General features: G+C 44.1%; 1 protein-coding gene across 1 annotated transcript in view; it reads right to left on the bottom strand.

Annotated features, from left to right (window-relative positions):
• Nucleotides 1-9,549, bottom strand: part of RNF175 (ring finger protein 175) — a 46,036-nt gene extending 36,487 nt beyond the window's left edge. Inside the window, exons 1-2 of the mRNA XM_028104379.2 lie at nt 9,484-9,549; nt 780-817 (exon numbers count right to left, since the gene is read on the bottom strand). Coding sequence (XP_027960180.1) covers nt 780-817; nt 9,484-9,549 — 104 coding nt within the window. The remainder of the gene's footprint in view (nt 1-779; nt 818-9,483) is intronic.
• Between the last annotated feature and the right edge of the window lie 9,527 nt (nt 9,550-19,076).

Here is a 19,076-nt window from a genome sequence, read left to right as displayed (position 1 = left end):
GCTCGTTAAAAAACATACTCGTTCCTTTGAAGAAATGGGAAGTGAAGAAAAATAAAAGGGCACAAGCACTTATAGTTTTTACAGCCCCAAATCCAAAATAACTATTTAATATTCTATTTAATGAATAGACTTTCAACTTAGGCCATGTAGATAGAAAAGTGAATTTATCATCAGTCTAAAATAGGGCTTGCATAGATATAAAACAAAATATGCTTTATGACATTCATTTATTTTGTGTATATATATATGTGTGTGTATATATGTATATATAATGAAAACATATCTCAAATGGTTAGCCTATGTGGAAGTATTTTGGAAAGTATAAAGTAGTGTGTAAATATAAGTATTTCCTATTTTGATTAGGAATACATTCATAATTGATTACCATAATGCAAAAAAGGAGGAACTTTTCATTTTTGTTTCATTTCTTTTGGTGCCCACAGAGCCCTAGTAAGTACCAGAACACAGGGGAAACAGCATATAAAGAAAACCAGATGTATCTTGTGCCTAAAATAAAAACTAACTTGACACTGCTCTATTTTGAAGGGACGTCCAAATCTAGCTTTGTGGGACTGCGTGAAGCACACTGTAGGAAACAGGTGAAACCCCTGTGATTTTGGCCCATGCTATCAGTGCACATGCACGCTGTGCTAGCCCGCCTTCTGTAGCCTGAGACATTTACAAATAAATCATAGTTTCATTTAATTTCTCAAACTGTTAAGGTGGAAATGTAATATTTAGTGTAACAGCTGTAAAAAAAGAAAAGACTCATCACTTACTTCCACTCATCATCCGCAGAAAGCTTTGTGTGAGAGATCTGGAAAACAAAAAACAAAAAACAAAAACAAAAAGAGCCCTTCTCAAAATTTCTTTGTTCTTTTCAGCTTGTATTTTATAGCATTACATGGGAAACCCAAACCATGAAAAATAGTGATGTTTCCTAGTACTAGAGTAACTTAGGATTGAAAGCTCTAGTAGAATATTTGCTTACAGAACACACACACACACACACACACACACACACACACACACACACACACACACCCAAGAGTATTCAGGTTACTATTAATAAATATTTGATTCTGCTCCTAAGTCAGAGAACCAGATGAGGCTCCATTCCCATAGTTTATTTGGCAATTCAGTGAAGACTGTAGAGAGTGGCCTCCCAGTAGGCAGTGTCACCCTGGCTTTTGGGATAGGATATGGGAATCCTAAAAAACATCTCTTGCTGGTGTATTAAATGATGCCGGTGAGTAAATATCTGCAAGTTCAAGGTTTTAGAGACAGAGATGACCAGAGGCTTTACTTGTTTGGAGCATTTTTTTGTGTTTTCCTGCTAATTTAATTTACAGCTTTGCCCTTGCAGACTGAGCTGGAGAGCACAGACCCCACCCCAGGAAGTGCTTTTGGATGACCTACAGATTGTAGCCACGTGCTGCCTTCCCTTGAGCACAGCTAATCCACTACATTTGGTCATTTGAGACCTTTAAGGCAATCCTTGAAAAGATATAATCTTATAATTTTCATGGAGAGCACAGAGAGCTTAATCCCTCGCCCTATATGTTTAGAGCTAAAATCCCCAATGATGGCAAAGAAGGGAAGGCAAATAAAGCATTTGTTACACAAATATGATCCTAACTAGGTGTTTTTTCTGTATTCTTCAAATGGCACCAGCAAATTTGACCGATGGGAAAAAAACAGTGCCATCCGTAGTTCAGTCTAGGTTTCTCTGACTCAGGGTAACCAGGTTCCATAATAAAACCCGTGCTTCTGCCAGAGGCTTGAGGGGTTCCCTTAGAAGAGAGGACAAAGCTTCAGATGACACTGCTAGGGAGAGGCCTAGGCAATATTTGCACAGTGCCAGGACTTGCCAGAGAATGCCAGGAAAGGGGAAGTGGGTGAAGCAGCCAGTGATGCCGGTAGCTTCTCTATGGCTCCCCTGCTTCTGGATGATTCCATCAGGTGGTCCCCGACATTCAAACAGCTGGGCTCCAGTGCTGCCTTCTGGGAGCAAAGCCTTAGGGGCCACCCTTAGGGAGTAGTAATACCGGAGTCCCCACCTGTCTGATAGGTCCCTCCCTCTCTGTGGACTGCTGCTTCGGGGTTAAAAAAACATTGCATGGGTTTAGAGCCCCGAACCATGCATCCATTTAGCACCACCTGGCACTGAACATTGAGCTAATGGTTCCTTGGGTGACTGTGGGCACAGCACTAGCCTGTGATTGTCTCAGTTCCCGTATTAGAAACTGGAGATTGATAGAATAGCTGCTCTTGTTAAACTTGCTGGGAATGTTGTGAGTATAAATAAGATGCTACATAAGAGTTTTGTTGGTGCTTAATCCAAGGGCCAATTAACTCAATTAAGAGTTATAATCTAGGAGTGCCTGGGTGGCTCAGTTGGTTAGGCGGCTGCCTTGGACTCAGGTTGTGGACCCAGGGTCCTGGGATCGAGCCCCACATGTGAGTCCCTGCTCCGCGGGGAGCCTGCTTCTCCCTCTGCCTGCCGCTCCCCCTGCTCGTGCTCTCTCGTTCTCTCTTTCTTCCTGACAAATAAATAAATAAAATCTTTAAAAAAAAAAAAAGAGTTATAACCTATAGGACTCCCTGGCTGCTTCTCTTTTTGCTATTCAGGATCATAGGGTTCACAGTGCTTCTTATTAAAGTCAACTTAAAAAAGGGAACTGAGGGCCCACCTGGGTGGCTCAGTCGTTAAGCGTCTGCCCTCAGCTCAGGTCATGATCCCGGGGTCCTAGGATCGAGCCCCGCATCGGGCTCCCTGCTCCGTGGGAAGCCTGCTTCTCCCTCTCCCTCTGCCTCTCTTTCTGCTGGTGCTCTCTCTCTCTCTGTCATGCTCTCTCTCAAATAAATAAATAAAATCTTTAAAAAAAAAGGGAACTGAGTTTTTAGTTAAGTTGAGAAGAAAAATTACCTTTGCCTTTTACTAGTCATATAGCCCTGGGTCTAAATGTATAACTATCCACCAGATTCTAAGTCATTCATTTTTAGTGAAGTATGATACATTATTCTACTGAAGACCAGAAAAGCTTAGGGAGTGGAAATTAGAGTTGAAAAGTTTTCTGCTAAACACAAGTTAAAAACTTTGTTAGATCAAGTGTACTGAAAAATACTCTCATTTCCTAGGGAAAAAGTGAATATAATGATAATGATGATGATGATGATATTTTCAGAGATATCTCTTTTCTAGTAATAGTTCCCTATAGTACAATATTTTTTTCCTGGGGTGGAGTCTACTTTTTGACAATTTTTTTCTGGTATGTTATTATGCAAGCCCACTTAATATCTTACGAGGATTTATTTTGGAATTAAAATGACACTAAAATTCATCTGGAAAAATAAGCATATAAGGATAGCCAGGAAAACTCAGGAGAAGAGTAAATACTGGACAAGCGGCCTACCAGATGCTGAAATACACAATAAAGCCACCGAAATTAACTGAAGGTGTTACTGGCCCAGGAATAGGAAGACAGATGAGTGGACAGAACACAGGGTCCAGGAACAGATCCAGGTACATATAAATGAGTCACTTCAAGTCAGTGAGAAAAAAAAAATGGATTGTTCAACAAACGTTGCTGAGACAACTGGATGGGCATTTGGAAAAAAATACAGAGCTGTATCCATACCCCATCTCAAAATAAATTCCAGATGGATCAAATATTTAAATGTAAAAAAGAAAGGCTTAAAAGCACTAGAAGACAATATGGGTAAATGTTTTAATAATCACGTAGTGGACAAAGTATTTTTAAGTATGAGGTAGAGATCAGAAATTATTAAGTAAAAGAAAAAGCAACAGACTTTTTTTTTTCTAGGCAGGATGAAAGTTGGAACTTTGAGGGTGAGGGTGGGTAGCCAGGAGGAGCTCAGGGTCAGAGCCTTGCCCAGAGGGATGGTGGAAAACTTGTGGGACTTTGGGGAATTTGGTTGGACCAGAAACCAGGTTGGGGTCACATGGAGAGCCTCAGGGGGTCCATCGAGAGGGCTAGTTGAATCTTTAGACCCCAGCGTCCCCCAGCCCCACCTTCTCTTAGGGACAGTGAAGTGGCTGGCTGGGCCAGGGGCAGGCAGGCAGAGATGGTAGAGGAAAAGGTACAGTGGCTGTCCATTCACTCCATCCATCCTCTGGATGAAGCACAATCACTTGATTACTGTGGGCAGAGAACCCAGGGTGTCTGTGGGCTGGGGATGGAGAGGTGGGGTACATGGGCTGGGCTGGGAGGTGGCCCCTGCACTCTCCTGCTTCTGGATGCCCCCCCCCCTCACAGGGCTGAGGGTGAGAAGGGCCATCCATGGGGTTGGGAAGGATAAAGCCCTCTGAGCCCTGGAATCTTCTGTGCGGACCTCCGCCTGCCACCTGCCGGGAAGGGTCCACTACTGGTTCCTGAGAAGAGCTGAATGTAGTTGCTTCTGGAGAGTGGGAAATCAGGAATGGGAAAGGGTGGAGTGGTCATGGGGCCCCACTGTTTTTTTTGTTTGTTTGTTTGTTTTAAGTCTTGTAGAACTATTTGACTCCTTAAAATGTGGATGTACATAATTTTAATAAAAATTAATATTAAAAGGAAAAAAATGTCCATAACAGTAAGATATGATTTTCACTTAAAAGTATGACAAGGGGAACAATTTTTAGTGGCCAGAGGATGATGGGATGGCCATCAGGATGAATTCCTGATGAGGAAAAATGGTCTTCTCATGCCCTTCAGATGTATTGTGTACATTAAGACAGTTTCTCTGGACAGAAATTTGGCAAGGCATGTCAAAATTTTAAGTGTTCGTTTATCCTATGTAGAATAGTCTAGGAATATTCTCTCATGAAATGAGGAGAAAAATACACGGGGAGAGATGACACAGGTGTTTGCATAGTTTTATTTATAATATTGAGAAATTGGCCACAATCTATGTGTCAACCCATGGGGGATAGGTTAATGAGTTATGATATATCTATAACAGGAAATCTGCTGGCTCTTTAAAATGATTGTGCAGATCTATATTTATTGACATAGAAGTATCTCCATGACATATTGTTAAGAGAAAAAGCATGCTTCAAAAACAGTTTTATATAATGTAAACCTATTAATGTAAATATAGAGTCACATAGAATCAAGAACCATCCAGAAGAAAGATGTCCAGAATGGTCACCAAAGTGCTAACAGGAATGATCCATGAATGCTGATGTCTATTGGAATATTTACTCCTTTTTTATACTTGTCTATATTGACTATATTCTGCATGAACATATGTCACTTAAATGAAGAAGTCATTTTTTGGGGGGGGGAATAACATGTTTCATTTTTTATAAAATTTTTTCTTAACATATGTTGCATTATTTGTTTCAGAGGTACAGGTCTGCGACTCAATAGTCTTGCACACTTCACAGCGCTCACCATAGCCCATACCCTCCCCAATGTCTATCACCCAGCCACCCCATCCCTCCCACCCCCCACCACTCCAGCAACCCTCAGTTGAAGAAGTCATTTTGATTCCGCTTCTCCTTTTTCCTTGTCTCTGAGTCGCCAAGTCTTTTTTCCCTGCAGCACATTCCTATTTATCTCTCTTCCTGTTTTATCTCACTTTTGAGCTTCAGATTCTTCTACCCGAGGGCCTTTTACAGATCTCCACTTGGATGTCCCTCAGACACACAAACTCAACCTGCCCCAACCTGAACATATTAATTTCCCCCCAACCTGCTTCCACTTCAGTTTCCCCTTCTCACTCAGCAGCTCCACATCCCATCTATCCAATCATTCAAAACAGAAATATGGGGCACCACTCTTGACCCTAGCCTTCCACCTCCAACCCAGTACCCTCCTGCTGACCTTATGAAAGTACCTGGCCACCCACGTCTTTCCACCTCAACGGCCTCTATGCCAACCGTTTTCTTCATTCATTGAACAAATACCTATTGAGTACCTCCTGGGTACCAGGCCCTGGGCTAAGAGCTGGCATATGATAAAGGTCAGACAGACAAGGTTCCTGTTCTCATGAATTGAGCCTTGTGTTCTAGAGAAAGTACGGATAATAAACAAGTAAGGAAAACGATGACCTAAGGTGGTAAATTCTATGAAGAAATGAAACCGAGTGTGTGGTAAAGAAGAGCCAGGCGGCTGTTACCCTTTAGACTGCTTGGCAAGGGAAAACCTCCCTCAGCCTGCGGAGAGATCCAGCGGGTGTGCAGAGTGTTCCCTTCTTCCCGGAGGGACTCTTGCCTTCACTCCTTTTCTCCCTTCAGACAGTGAGGGTGATCCAGGTACGAGCAAAATGATCACATTGGATCCCCTGCTCAAAACCCAAGTGGCTACCCTTGTCACTAACACGGCTCCTGTGGCCCTTTTCAGCTTCATTTCTCTCCAGAACCCCTACACACCCTCTGCTCCAGCCAAGCGGAACCTTCCTTCCCCTGAATGCTCTTCCCCCACCCCCAGACACCCTTTGGGGATGCCCTGGATTCTACTCCCTCCAGGAAGCCTTTGGGGTTAGGCCTCTGCAGTAGATCCGTTGTCCACTGAACATTGTTACCACACAGCATAGTCACTGGTGATTTATTACTTGTCTTACCCCACCCTGAATACCCCGTCTGGCACATCACACAATCAATATACAGTTGACCTCTGAATGATGCAGGGACTAGGGGTGCCAGGCCCCCATACAGTCAGAAATTGGGGTATAACTTTTGATTCCCCAAGGCTTAACTACTAATAGCCTGCTGTGGACTAGAAGCCTTCCCAATAACATAAACGGCTGATCAACACATACTGTGTAGGTTATATGTATTATTACTGTGTTCCTACAATAAAGTCAGCTAGAGGAAAGAAAATGTTAAGAAAATCATAAGGCAAATGCATTTACAGTACTGCACTGTCAATAATCCATGTATACATGGACCTGTGCAGTTCGAACCCGTGTTGTTCAAGGGTCAACTGTATCTGAAAACTGCCTCCCTCCCAGCACCAGCCTCACCATTTCTCACCTCAGCTGCTGCCTCCAAATGGGTTTCCCCACTTTCAACTCTTTCCTCACAAAAATCCACCTGTTAGAAAAATCTTGCTAAAATGCCTGACAAAACCAGAACAGTCAACTCAAACTACTGGTGTCCCTGGGACGTACGTGAGGGAGGTAAGGATGTGTCAGGCTTGGAGGGCTGTGTTTAGTGATACGGAATCTATGTCACTGGGCGAGGACAAAGCTTCCATGGCTGGAAGGGGAGGGAGGGGTTATGTCAGGCCTACTTCAAGGCAGAGAACAATGCTGGGGCAGAGGTAGGTCCTCTGGGGGAAATCAGAGGCTGAAAAGCAGGCCTCAGACAAGCAGAAGAGCACACTGCTGAATCCCCGCTATCTGCTCTCTTGCACCCCAACTTTGAGGAGTCTCAGGAGCAGATAGGGTATAGCTGGCTCGCAAGACCACAGGGGATATAGCTGGGGAGGAGAGTGGGGAATAGGGAGATGGTGTTTGTCATAAACAGGTAACACAGGGAGCTGGGCAGACTAGAGTCCCAGATCATGAGGTTGTATGTTTATTATTCATTCACTGATTTGTCCAATAAACATTTCCTGAGGCCCTGCCATATGCCAGGCTCTGTGCTGGGTTCTGGAAATACAGTAGCCCGCAAAGCAGATCGAGTGCTTGCTTTGCTGGAGCTTCCAAGGTGATGGAGGTTCTCAGAAAAACAAATATACAACTAGCCATGCTTCAGGGGGTAATAAGGATGATGAATGAAAATAAAATAGGGTAAGGTTTAGAGTCAGAGGGTGCTGTAATATACAGGGTGGTCAGTAAATTCTTACGGGGTTGGGGTGGTCAGTAACCATATCTGTTTTTCTTTTATTATCCTCAGCTCTTATAAAGTCCGTTTTAAACTAGCACTTCTCAAACTTTGATGTGCAGTCACCCAGGGGTTTGGTTAAAATGCAGATTTTAAGCCAATAGGTTTGGGGTGGGGGACTGAGACTCTGCATTTCTAATTGGCTTCCAGGTGACACCTTGGCTGTTGGTCCCTGGACCACATGGCTCTGCTATGGGGGATTAAGGGAAAAGCTGTGAGTTCCTCCTGGGGAAGAGTTAACAGGGGACCATGTCTTCTGAGGGCAGTGGGCAAGGCAGTGATGGCAGCCTTAAGGGACAGCAAACATCAGCTGCAGAAGGTGCCAGTCTTCTGCCCTTCCCAGCTTGCAGACTTCTTCATCCATAACCCGCTGTGAATGATCTGATCTGGGTCTGAAACCAGCAAGTAAGTCATGGAGTTCCCTTATAGCTTCCCCATTTTAGAGAATAGATCCCCACTGCAGAGTGTGTTACAAGATTTGTCATAACTCAGCTCTCCCTTCCTATAAGCCTTCATGAACCCTGGATTTCTGCCAGGGTCATAGTGACTATCCACGACCACCCCCCAACAATTTTTTTCACCTCAAGTGATTTGGTATTCCTGTTTCCTCCATGGAGAATTCTCATTTCCCCTCACGGCCACATGGAATCTCATCCATCCTCTGAGGTCCAGCTCACAATAGCCATGCCACACCCCCAGCCTCCAAACAGCCTTGCCCACCCTCCCTGTCAGAAGCAATTCCTTGCTCCTAGAAATCCTACAAAACTTCACTCAAACCTCTTTGGGGACAGTAATCTCTTCCTACCCTCTGTGAGTTATTTTATCCTTGTTATACTTTCTTCCCAGGATGTGAACTCCCGGAGTATACCTCTAACTGCCCCTTTACCCACGAGTAGCACAGTTCCTAGTATGTGATCATGGCCTACGAATCGTCTATAAATGAAAAATATTAATGACTTGGATTTGAAATCACCAAAGGGCATTGGGGGGAGAGTCTGGGAGGAGGAAAGTGCTAGCCCAGAGGTTCTCAAAGCTTGAGCATCAGCACCTCCTGGTAACTAGTCAGACTTGCAAATAGATAGTCAGGCACTATCCCTGATGTCAGGAATTAGAAACCCTGGCTGGGGGCAGAGCCCCACTGTCTACCTGCTTTTTAACTAGCCTTCAGAATGATTGTGATGCACGCTGCCCTGTGAGAACTGTAAAGTCAAGCCTGATGTACACCCAGCACCCTTCAGCTGTCCTCTTCTAATGCCCACGGCCTTCACCTGGGCCCTGGGGCTTCTGCCAGGGAGCAAGGAGAGAGGGGCAGCCAGTACGGAGGACAGGGAATGGACAGGGATGAGTCGGTAAGAGTCCTTCAGGAGGACACGTGGGGGAGGGAAGCTGGAAGAAGGAAGGGGTAGGGGAGAAGAAAGGGGAGAAGGAGCAGAAGAGGGAGAGGGAAAGAGGGAAATGGAGAGGGGTTCGTCTTCCCTGGGGTAGGGTAGGCTGAGGCGAAGCAACGAGCACCTTCCAGAAAGGTCATCGCCCCTCCATCCTGCGCCAGGGCGGGGGACTCGGAGGCCCGTCCGTGCGGCCACCCAGCCCCCGCGTGAGCCTCGGGACTCTAGCCCCGTGTCCCCCGGCCTGCGCCCCGCGCCCGGTACCTGCTTGTGCTGGGGAGGCGCCTCCAGCACCGGCGCCGCCTTGCGCACCGCGGCCCCCGCGGCCATGCCTCCGCCGCGGCGCCAGCCCTCGGCCGCGCAGTCCCTCGCGCCGCGCGGGCAGGGGAGCGTCTCTGGGAGGCCCCCGGGCGGGGAGGGGGTGCCCTGCCCCGCGAGCGCCGGGGGCGAACTGTGCCTGCGGCGGCCCCGCCCCGGGTCCTGCGGTCGCGCGCGCAGACCGCCTCCGGGAGCGCCGCCCCTCCGCCCCGCGCCCGCGGCCCCGCCGCCCGCAGAGGCGGGGGCTCCGGATCCTCCTCCCTGTCACTGCCCCTAGAGCCTTTGGGGATCTTTCCCTCTGCAGGCACGCAGTTGTCGGCCACCGTGGCGCTTACCGCGTCCTGCGCCTGGCTCCTGCCGGCGGTTTTGTCCCAGGCGGCAGGGCCGGAGAGCCGCCCAGAAGTAAGGTGGGAAGACATGTGGGGAGTACCGAGAGTGAGAAATGGAGAGGAGAGAGGGAGCGAGGGGTCGTTTTCTCTTGGCTCTTTCCTTCAGAAGCCTTTATCCGAAGACGGGAGTTCAGGTGGCCGTCCAAAACTGGGACACTGAACTTCGGTTTCATCTCCAGTTGCGTACCTGTTCCTGGGCCCAGCGCCCCTCCTTCCCTGTTGTCTGCAGTTTTAATATACTGGACAGGTCCCTGATGAAGTCTCACTTGGCCCCTCCAAAGATGACAAAGGGGAGAAACCCTGTGGGGAGAGAAGGCAGACCCTCTGGGCCTCTGTGCGGCTCTGTGCCTGCACTTCCCCTGGGAAATCACCCACAACTTGCCTTTGTCCCCTCCACCTTCAGGGGGAATTCTCCTTCCCCTCAGCTGTAGACCCAGTATGGATTTATGGCAGGGAACAGGCTGGGGCATTTGGTGAAGCCTTTAGAAATGCACTGGTAGGGAAATAGACAAAAAGGGAACACGTAAGTATATAGTCTGACTTATAAAATATGGCTCACTCCCTTCCAGTTTGTGGTGACTCATAGTTTTCAACACCTGCAAGGAGCTACCAGTGGAGACTGATGAAGAGATGGACACATCCCTGCCATTGTAGAACTTATGGTCCAGCAGGGTGTAGAGACAAACATTCAGGACAATTAACTGTGGTAAGTGCCTTCCTCTTCCAAGTACTTTACTCTGTGTTAACTCATTCAGTTTTCACAACAAGGCTACCAGGTAGGTGGTGTTATTATCTCCATTTTACAGGAGGACATTGAATCACAGAGAGGTGCAGAAGTTTGTCCAAGTTTCAGAGCTGGTAGGTGGTGCAGTGGGAATGTGCCTTTTGGCTTCAAGGGTGGGCAGGAGGACTCACCTATGGTTCAAGTCAGGGGGACCAGTCAGAAAGCTATTGCTGTAGTTCCAGTTAAAGATGGCAATGGCCTTGGTGGTGTATGTGAGTATGTGCAGGGAGGGGGTGGAGGAGAGATGGAGAGACGTGGATGGAGCCAAGAGATCTAGGTGATAGAATCTGTAAGACTTACTGATCCTCAAGGACGGCTCTCAGTCATGTGGCTTGAGCAGCTTGGTATTTGGGCAGAGGGTGCTGAGAGTGGGAATACTGAAAGAGCCGCAGATTTCTGGGAACAAAGATAATGAATTCATTTGGACATGTTGCCTTCCTACCTAGCTCTTGGCCTGTCTTCATGTGGCAAAGGCCATTTTTTTTTTCTCCAGTCTAGGATGTCCTCAAATTCATCTGGATTCCTCTAAGTCAGGTACCCCCCCCAACACACAAATGTCGGGGTAGAAATAGAATTTCCCTATCCTATAAAATTCTGGCCTATTATTATTATATAAGTTCTGACTCCCTGATATGAGATTCTCTTCCCTGGTTGATTGACACCAGAAATGTCTACATATTTCACTGGAGACACCTGTGAGCACAAAGGGAGTCATCTTCCTTCTGATTTCAGCTCAATAGTCAGCAGGGAATAAAACTCAAAAAGTTCATTTCTTCCCCACTGTTAGTGATGGACTTGCTCTACTGTATTAAACCTGTTTCCTTTCCTGACTCATTTCCAGATATAGAACTAATACCTTGTTTCCCAGAAAGGTAACCATTGCTTTCTGGAGTGGTTTACCCAACCAAAGTTAATTACTTTCAAATTTGTTTCCCAAATCAAATGCTTGGCAACTGAGTGTCATAAATCCTGGAATAAATCAACAGCCTTCCTGTCATTTAGCGCTAATTTCTTTAGCATATTAGCCATAGCTCATGTATCCTCCTGTCGTGTCTTGATCTAGAGCCCTGAGATGATTGTAATGATGTAATGAAAGAAATGAGCTAATGTCATAAAGGTGTTTGAAAAACAAGGTGGATTCAAGAATAGTTAGAAAATTAAGTAGGCTATTTGGTGCAGGAATAGAGAAATAGACCCATGGAACAGAATAGAAAGCCCCCCAAATAGACACATGGATTTACAGGAAGCTAGTTTTAGGACAGGGGAGACAAATCATCAGGGATACATGGACTATTTAGTAATTAGCTTGCCATATCAAAACAAAACAGGTGGTTTAAAAAGCAAAACTTGAAGAAGACAATTTAAATGAATATCATTATCATCTCAAGATGGTGAAAAATATATTAGACAAAACTCAAAAGGAACAAATCATAATGGAAAAGATTGGTAAATTAGTCTATGTTAAGATTTTAAACTTCTGTACAATAAAAAATTGTCATTGAAAAGAAGCAAGCCAGGACACCTGGGTGGCTCAGTCGGTTAATGGTCTGCCTTCGGCTCAGGTCATGATCCCGGGGTCCTGGGATGGAGTCCCACATCCACGCTCCTTGCTCAGCAGGGAACCTGATTCTCCCTCTGCCTCTGCTGCTCCCCCTGCTTGTGCTCATTCTGTCTCTCTCTGATAAATAAATAAATAAATAAATAAATAAATAAATAAAATCTTAAAAAAAAAAAAGCAAGCCATGCACCAAGAGAATGTATTTGCCTATATCTAGCTGTCAAAGAATTAGTGCTGGGAAAAACCATAACTGTTAAAAATTAATTTTTAAGAAGTGTAAATCAATAGAATTTAGGCAAGGGATATAAAGCAATTTTAAGAAATAAAATTATGAGACATTTTGTAATTTTAAGGGAATTAGTTATTGCATTTATGTATATGTGAGTTAATCTAGAATGCACTTCACAGGAATGCCTTGTGTATGTTAAATTACTTATTGCAAAGTGGCTGCTTTCAGCCTTCCTACCCACTTCGTGACCAGCACTCATTAATGTTTCCCTTTTCTGCTGTTCTTCGCAGGACAACCCAACTGCCCTGGGCTGTTGGTGCCACCTAATGGTAGATCTTACAGAAGTCCTCTCTATTGCCTTACAAATGGTCTTTTTCAAGTTACTCCTTTTCTCTTTTCTCATGTCTTTTTCATATTTACAGATAAAATATTTATATTTGATCCTTAACCTCACTGCTAGAATGGGTGATTTTGAATGTCTCTAACCAGGTGCGGTATTGGTCACATGGAGCAGGGTGGTAGAGGAAGAGAGTCCAAACAACTGTGGGGCCTCCCCTCCTTGAAGGGGATGGCAGTAGTAGAGGCCGTCTAAATGGGGGTGGGGGTGTCAAATTAAAACCATCCAGGCGATGTTAGTATCCGAGAGAGCTTGTCTGATCTCAGAAATCAGTGTGAAACAGGCACCAAATGTTCCGCACTTCTGTGATCCTTGGGGTCAGGGGCAGACTGGGTCGTAAATGGGAGTAATCATGTCTAAAAGGAGAGGGACACGGAAGCTAGGTCCTACTGTGGCTGATGAAATGGCTGCATAGAAATACTCCGGCTAACTTTTTCAGTCATCCTCCACCCTCTACCCACCGCCCCCACGCTGGGTGCTAGGTTGGCCTTCAGGTGCAGCCGCTAGCCTCTTAGAATTGGTAGAAATCGTGCAAGCTAGTCTAATTCCCAACTGCTGGGGGTCCTGACTACCATCCCATTGTTCCCTGGCCTCTCAGCCTCACTGGACAGACATTTTCATTCTCCATTCATTAAACCTACGTGTGCTTAAAGATTACCACTCAGGACAAATGAAAGATACTCAACTTTATTGTTTATTTCATTCTTTTTCTTTTTTTTTAAGACTTATTTATTTGAGAGAGAGAGAGAGAGCAAGCACATGCACACGAGTCAGGGGAGGGGCAGAGGGAGAGAGAGGGAGAATCCCAAACAAACTCCCCACTGAGTGGGGAGCCCATGGTGGGGCTTGATCTCACCACCCATGAGATCCTGACCTGAGCCAAAATCACAAGCTGGACGCCTAACCGACTGAACCACCCAGGCACCCCTGTTGATCTCATTCTTTAGTTATTAGTATTGTAATATTATTGACCTCTACTCTTTTTCGGGCTAAAATGTACAGAGAGTAGCTATATTATGATTACATGGAGTTTTGTGAGCTGGCGTGTGGCCCTAATCACCATTTACAACGTTGCTTCTTTGGGAAAGTGCATTTTGCCTTTCAAACCAGAGCCTTCCAAATGCATATTTGGAACACAATCCATTTGTGAGCTGGGAACCCTCTGTATTAATGTCTGTTGGCCCAGGGCAGCCCCACAACCAAATGACATGTGGTTTAAGGTTCATGTTAACAGCCGGTTCATTTAAATAATGTTAGCTGGAGCTCAGTCCAGGTTCTCAGGTTTCTGGTTAAATTGGAATAGGGGAGGCAGCAGAATGACTGTGTTCAAACAGCATGTGTGGGGCGCCCCACTCGCTGTAGAGAGATGGCACGTTCCTGCTTTTCATGATTTTCCCTGTAGGTTTCAGGACTGAGCCTCTTCTGAGGGCAAGCTTTAAAGTTCTGTTGAACAATTGATCCTGGAAAAGAACTGCTTTTAAAAACCAACTATACTTCCCAGCTTGGAAGTTCAGCTAGGGTCATTCTCGTTTATTGAGTTCAGGGGCCCTCTCAGTGGGAGGGAAAACCACATTTAAGTCCTTGATGGGGCTCCTTGCCCGCCCCTCCCCTTGTTTTCCTTTCCTGGTGTCTCTTTGAAGAAGTCTCATCTTTAGTAAGTTAGAAGCCAGACAGCTTGTGCCCGGCAAGCCAGTCTCTACTGCGCTAACTATAAAAAGGGTTAACATTTATGAAACGCCCACAATGTGCCAGGCACTGGCCTAGCACGCTATGTATCTGGTGTCATCTCATCCTCCGAATAAGCCCCAGTGACAGGTATCACTGTCCACGTTTTACAGTTGAAGACATTAAGTTAGGAGAAGTGAATTGCTTTATCGCTGGGTTGGGTGGGAGGCTTTACCGGGGGTGACCCCAGGAAACTCCGTCCTGGTGTGGAAGTTGTATTTGTCATTTCTAGTTGAGACCAAGGACCTGCCATCCCAGTTCCTACACCTCAGGTTAATTGCCAAGACCACAACACAACTGTGTTCTGCAAAAGTCACATTCTCGTGGAAGAAAAATACTAATGTTCCTTTGTTTCTCTTGACTTTAGATATTTGTCCTACTTGGGGGCTTGAAACAAGATCAGTCATAGAAGCAATGACAAGAGGACACAGTTATTTTTTGCTGGAGTATAAAGCCTTCCAGTGAGCACTCCTGGTTTTACTACCCTCCCTGCCCATGGTAATAGCTACAGCTTTTTAAAGGGCCTGCTAAGGCCAGCTACTTTTTTTTGTATTCAATCCTCAAACCACCCTCCAAGGTAGGTGTACTATTATTATCTTCATTCTATAATTAAGGACAAATAAGGTCACTTCTGAGCCATGACGTCTGCTTATAATGCCCCTTTCTTTTCTCATTTTAATCTGCAGAAGTCATCCCACCCCACCCCATCTAAGAGCCTGACCGGCTCTGTTCTCCCGCCAGACTCTCCCAGATCCCCAGTGGGAAGACCTTTCTTTCAACCCTATGCTCCACAGCTTTTGCATTTGCCTCTATTCCACACTGCCTTGTGTTCTACGTGCTGGTATGAGCCACCAATTGCAAATATGGGGAGAGCAGAGACTCTGTTCTAGACATCTTTTACCCACCACTGTATCTAGCACAGTGCCTGGCCTGGGGCCAGATAGAATTGGTGGTGCGGTCACATTTCCAGGTGATGCTGCTTGTGCCCCAGGCCTCTTCCTGGCTTAGGAAGGAGAGTGAGGGCAGGTGGATTCCCTTAGCCTATTGCCTACAGATGTCCCTCCAGGAAGGCGGGGCTGTTGTTAACCGCGGCCACAGCCTTTTGCTGTCTACCCATAACAGGACCACTGAGACCTCTGCACATTAATATGGATATAAACTTAAAATACAAAAAGAGGCCTAAATTGTGCCCTTAACATAATTCCATGCAGTCCAGATGTGCATCTACTACTATTTATTTTATAATGCGTCATTGTTAATCAGAACGGGGACCCACTTTTGCCAACGCTTAGAGATGCTGAGGTGTGGTTGGGAGAAGGAAAGCAGTGTAAAGGGTAAGGCCTGAGTCTGCTCCCTTCTACCTGTTATCTTAGTCTTGTACTGAATGAACATAAATTTTCGTGTCTAGCCACATAACTGCTAAGAATATGTACCACACAAGAGAGTTGGAGATGAGTTGCTTTTTCCAATTTATTCTATAAATGCAGTAATCCTGACACTTTATATAACTAGTTGAAATAGTGCGTGCATGGAAATAAAACACATATTTACTTTATTTTAGAATATCAGCAAAATGGAATATCTGTGTTTTGGGTTGTTTGTTGTTGATTTCACTTTTTCTTTGCAATTATTCCAAGTTATCGAATGGTTATAAATAAAAATTTTGTGCTGGGCATGTTGTCTAATGACTTTTTAAAATTTAATATTTTGGGGCACCTGGGTGGCATGGTCGGCTAAGCATCCGACTCTTGGCTTTGGCTCAGGTGGTGATCTCAGGTTTGTAGGATAGAGCCCTGTGTCAGGCTCCGTGCTCAAGGCAGGGTCTACTTAAGATTCTTTCTCTCTCTCCCTCTGCCCCGCCTGCTTGTGCTCTCTTTCTCTCTCTCTCTCTCTCAAAATAAATAAATCTTAAAAAGAATAAAATTTAATATTTTGGCATAAAGTTATATATGTTTAATTTGTACACTAAACACATTTTCCAAAGAAGGAAAATTTTAGAAGTCATCCTGGATACAGTAGTTAGAGGGTAATTTAGGGAATAGCTAGACTTGACTAGTTTAAGATTTTCCTGAATCTTAGAACTATCCATCAAAGTGGCCATAGTTTTGGGGATGACTTTAAGTGAACAACTCAAAGTTTTATCCTATTAGAAACATGGAGAAGTACATTGTGTGGTTTCAGTTCACTGCGAGACTTGAGCCGGGGTACTGTATTGTACTACTGGCTCTCTCTAGAGTTTTTGGGAGAGAGGGTCTTAATTTTTTTCCCTTAGTTGCTATTATGTTCATATTTGAAGTATACATTTAAGGCTTTATTAATAGTGAAATGCAAATGAAAAATCTCTTGGTAATATGTCATTCAAGTGAAGAATCATCAAAGAGAATAGTCAGAGCTCGTAACTCAAGCATGAAAAGCCTGATCATTTACTGGGCTTGGGGTAGGTTAATCCTCTTTGCTTTCTAAACGGCCTGAGGACTGGTAGGGACACCAGCCCATGAAGAATACCACTGGTAAGAGGATTCATCAAAGGGAGATAAGGTCGTGGAAGGTGAAGTTAAATTTGATTTAACATGGGTTGCTTTTGAGGCATCTCTAGGCCACGCAGGCAGAGCTGTCTACAGTTAGAGACAAACTGACTCGAGAACAAAGTTAAGGTGAAAGAGAGATTTGGTGTCTGACAGTGGTGAACTCTAGAGGAGTGAGTAACCGTTTCCAGAAAGCCTGTAATGTGAGAAAAGAAGGAGGTCCAGGAATATAGTTGGCAATTAAGACAACAGGATTTATAATCAAACAAATTTGGCTTCAAGTCTCAATTATAACCCATTCATGTGTCACCTTAAGCCTTGGGACTTGAGATATAATTCACATACCATACAATTCAGCATGAATCAAAGCATATGATTCAGTGGTTTTTAGTATATTCACAAAACAATGCAACTACCACTGCTATCTAATTCCAGAACATTTTCATCCCCCCAAAAAGAAACTTGTATTCATTAGTAGTCACTCCCCATTTCCTGCTTCCTTCATCCCCTAGCAACCACTAATTTCTTTGTGTAGATTTGCTTGTTGTGAATGTTTCATATAAATGGAATCATACAATACGTGGTCTTTGTGCCTGGCTTCTTTCCCTTAGTGTAACGTTTTCGGGGTTGATCTATGTTGTACTATGTACTGGTACTTCATTCCTTATTATGACTGAATAATACTCTTTGAGATGGTTATACCACATTTTGTCCATCTCCTCATCAACTGGTGGGCTTTTGGGTTGTTTCTACTTTTTTGCCTATTATGAATAATGCTGCTATGGAAGTTCATATAAAAATATTTTTGTGGATATATGTTCTCAATTCTCTTTGAGTATATATTTAGGAATACAGCTGCTGGGTCATATGGTAACCCTATGTTGAAGATTTTGAGGCACTGCCAAACTGTTTTCCAAATTAGCTATACCATTTTACAACCCCACGAGCAATGTATGAGGGTTCTGGTTTTTCCACATCCTTACCGACAGTTGTCATTATCTGACTAGTTGATTGTAGCCATTCTAGTTGGTGTGAAGTGGTATCTCATTGTGATTTTGATTTATATTCCCTATAATGACTAATAATGTTGAACATCTTTTCACGTGATTATTGGCCATTTGTATATCTTCTTTGAAGAAATGTCTAGATCCTTTGCCCATTTTAAAATTGGGTCACTAGTCTTCTTATTGTTGAGTTTTAAGAGTTCTTTGTATATTCTGGATACCAGTTCTTTATCAGCTATATGATTTGCAAAGATTTCCTCCCATTCTGTGGATTTTCTTTTTATTTATTTCTTGATGGTATGCTTTGAAGCACAAAAGTCCTAAATGTATCTATTTTTTCTTTTGTATGTGTGCTTTTGGTATCATATCTAAAAAAACCATCACCTAATCTTAGGCAGTAGAGATTTACTGCTATGTTCTTTTTCCCCAAGAGTTTTATAGTTTTAGTTCTTACCTTGAGGTCTTTCATCTGTTTTGAGTTAATTTGTGTATGTGGTGTGAGGTAGAGGTCCAACTTCATTCTTTTGTATGTTGATATCTAGTTGTCCCGGCATCATTTGTTAAAAAGACTGTTCTTTCCCCATTGAATTGTTATCTTGGCCACCCTTGTCATAAATCAATTGCATAAATATAATGGTTTATTTCTGGACTCTCAATTCTATTCCTTTGATTGGTGTGTCTGTCTATCCTTGTGCTAGTACTACACTGTTCTTGATTACTGTAGCCTTGTGTTAAGTTTTGAAAATGGGAAATGAAAATCTTCCAACTTTGTTTTTATTTCCTAAGATTATCTTAGCTATTTTTAGTGCCTTGTATTTTCATAAGAATTTTAGAGTTAGCTTGTCAATTTCTGCAAAAAAGACAGCTGGAATATTGATAGGGATTGTATTGAATCTATAAACCAATTTGGGGGTAATATTGCCTTTTG

This window comes from Eumetopias jubatus, unplaced genomic scaffold (genome assembly GCF_037043125.1).
Source record: "Eumetopias jubatus isolate StellerSeaLion01/CBP00866 unplaced genomic scaffold, mEumJub1_p1.0 scaffold_2, whole genome shotgun sequence".
NCBI classification, from domain to species: domain Eukaryota; kingdom Metazoa; phylum Chordata; class Mammalia; order Carnivora; family Otariidae; genus Eumetopias; species Eumetopias jubatus.
Note: the sequence above shows the minus strand (reverse complement) of the source record. Positions and strands in the feature narration are given on the sequence as shown.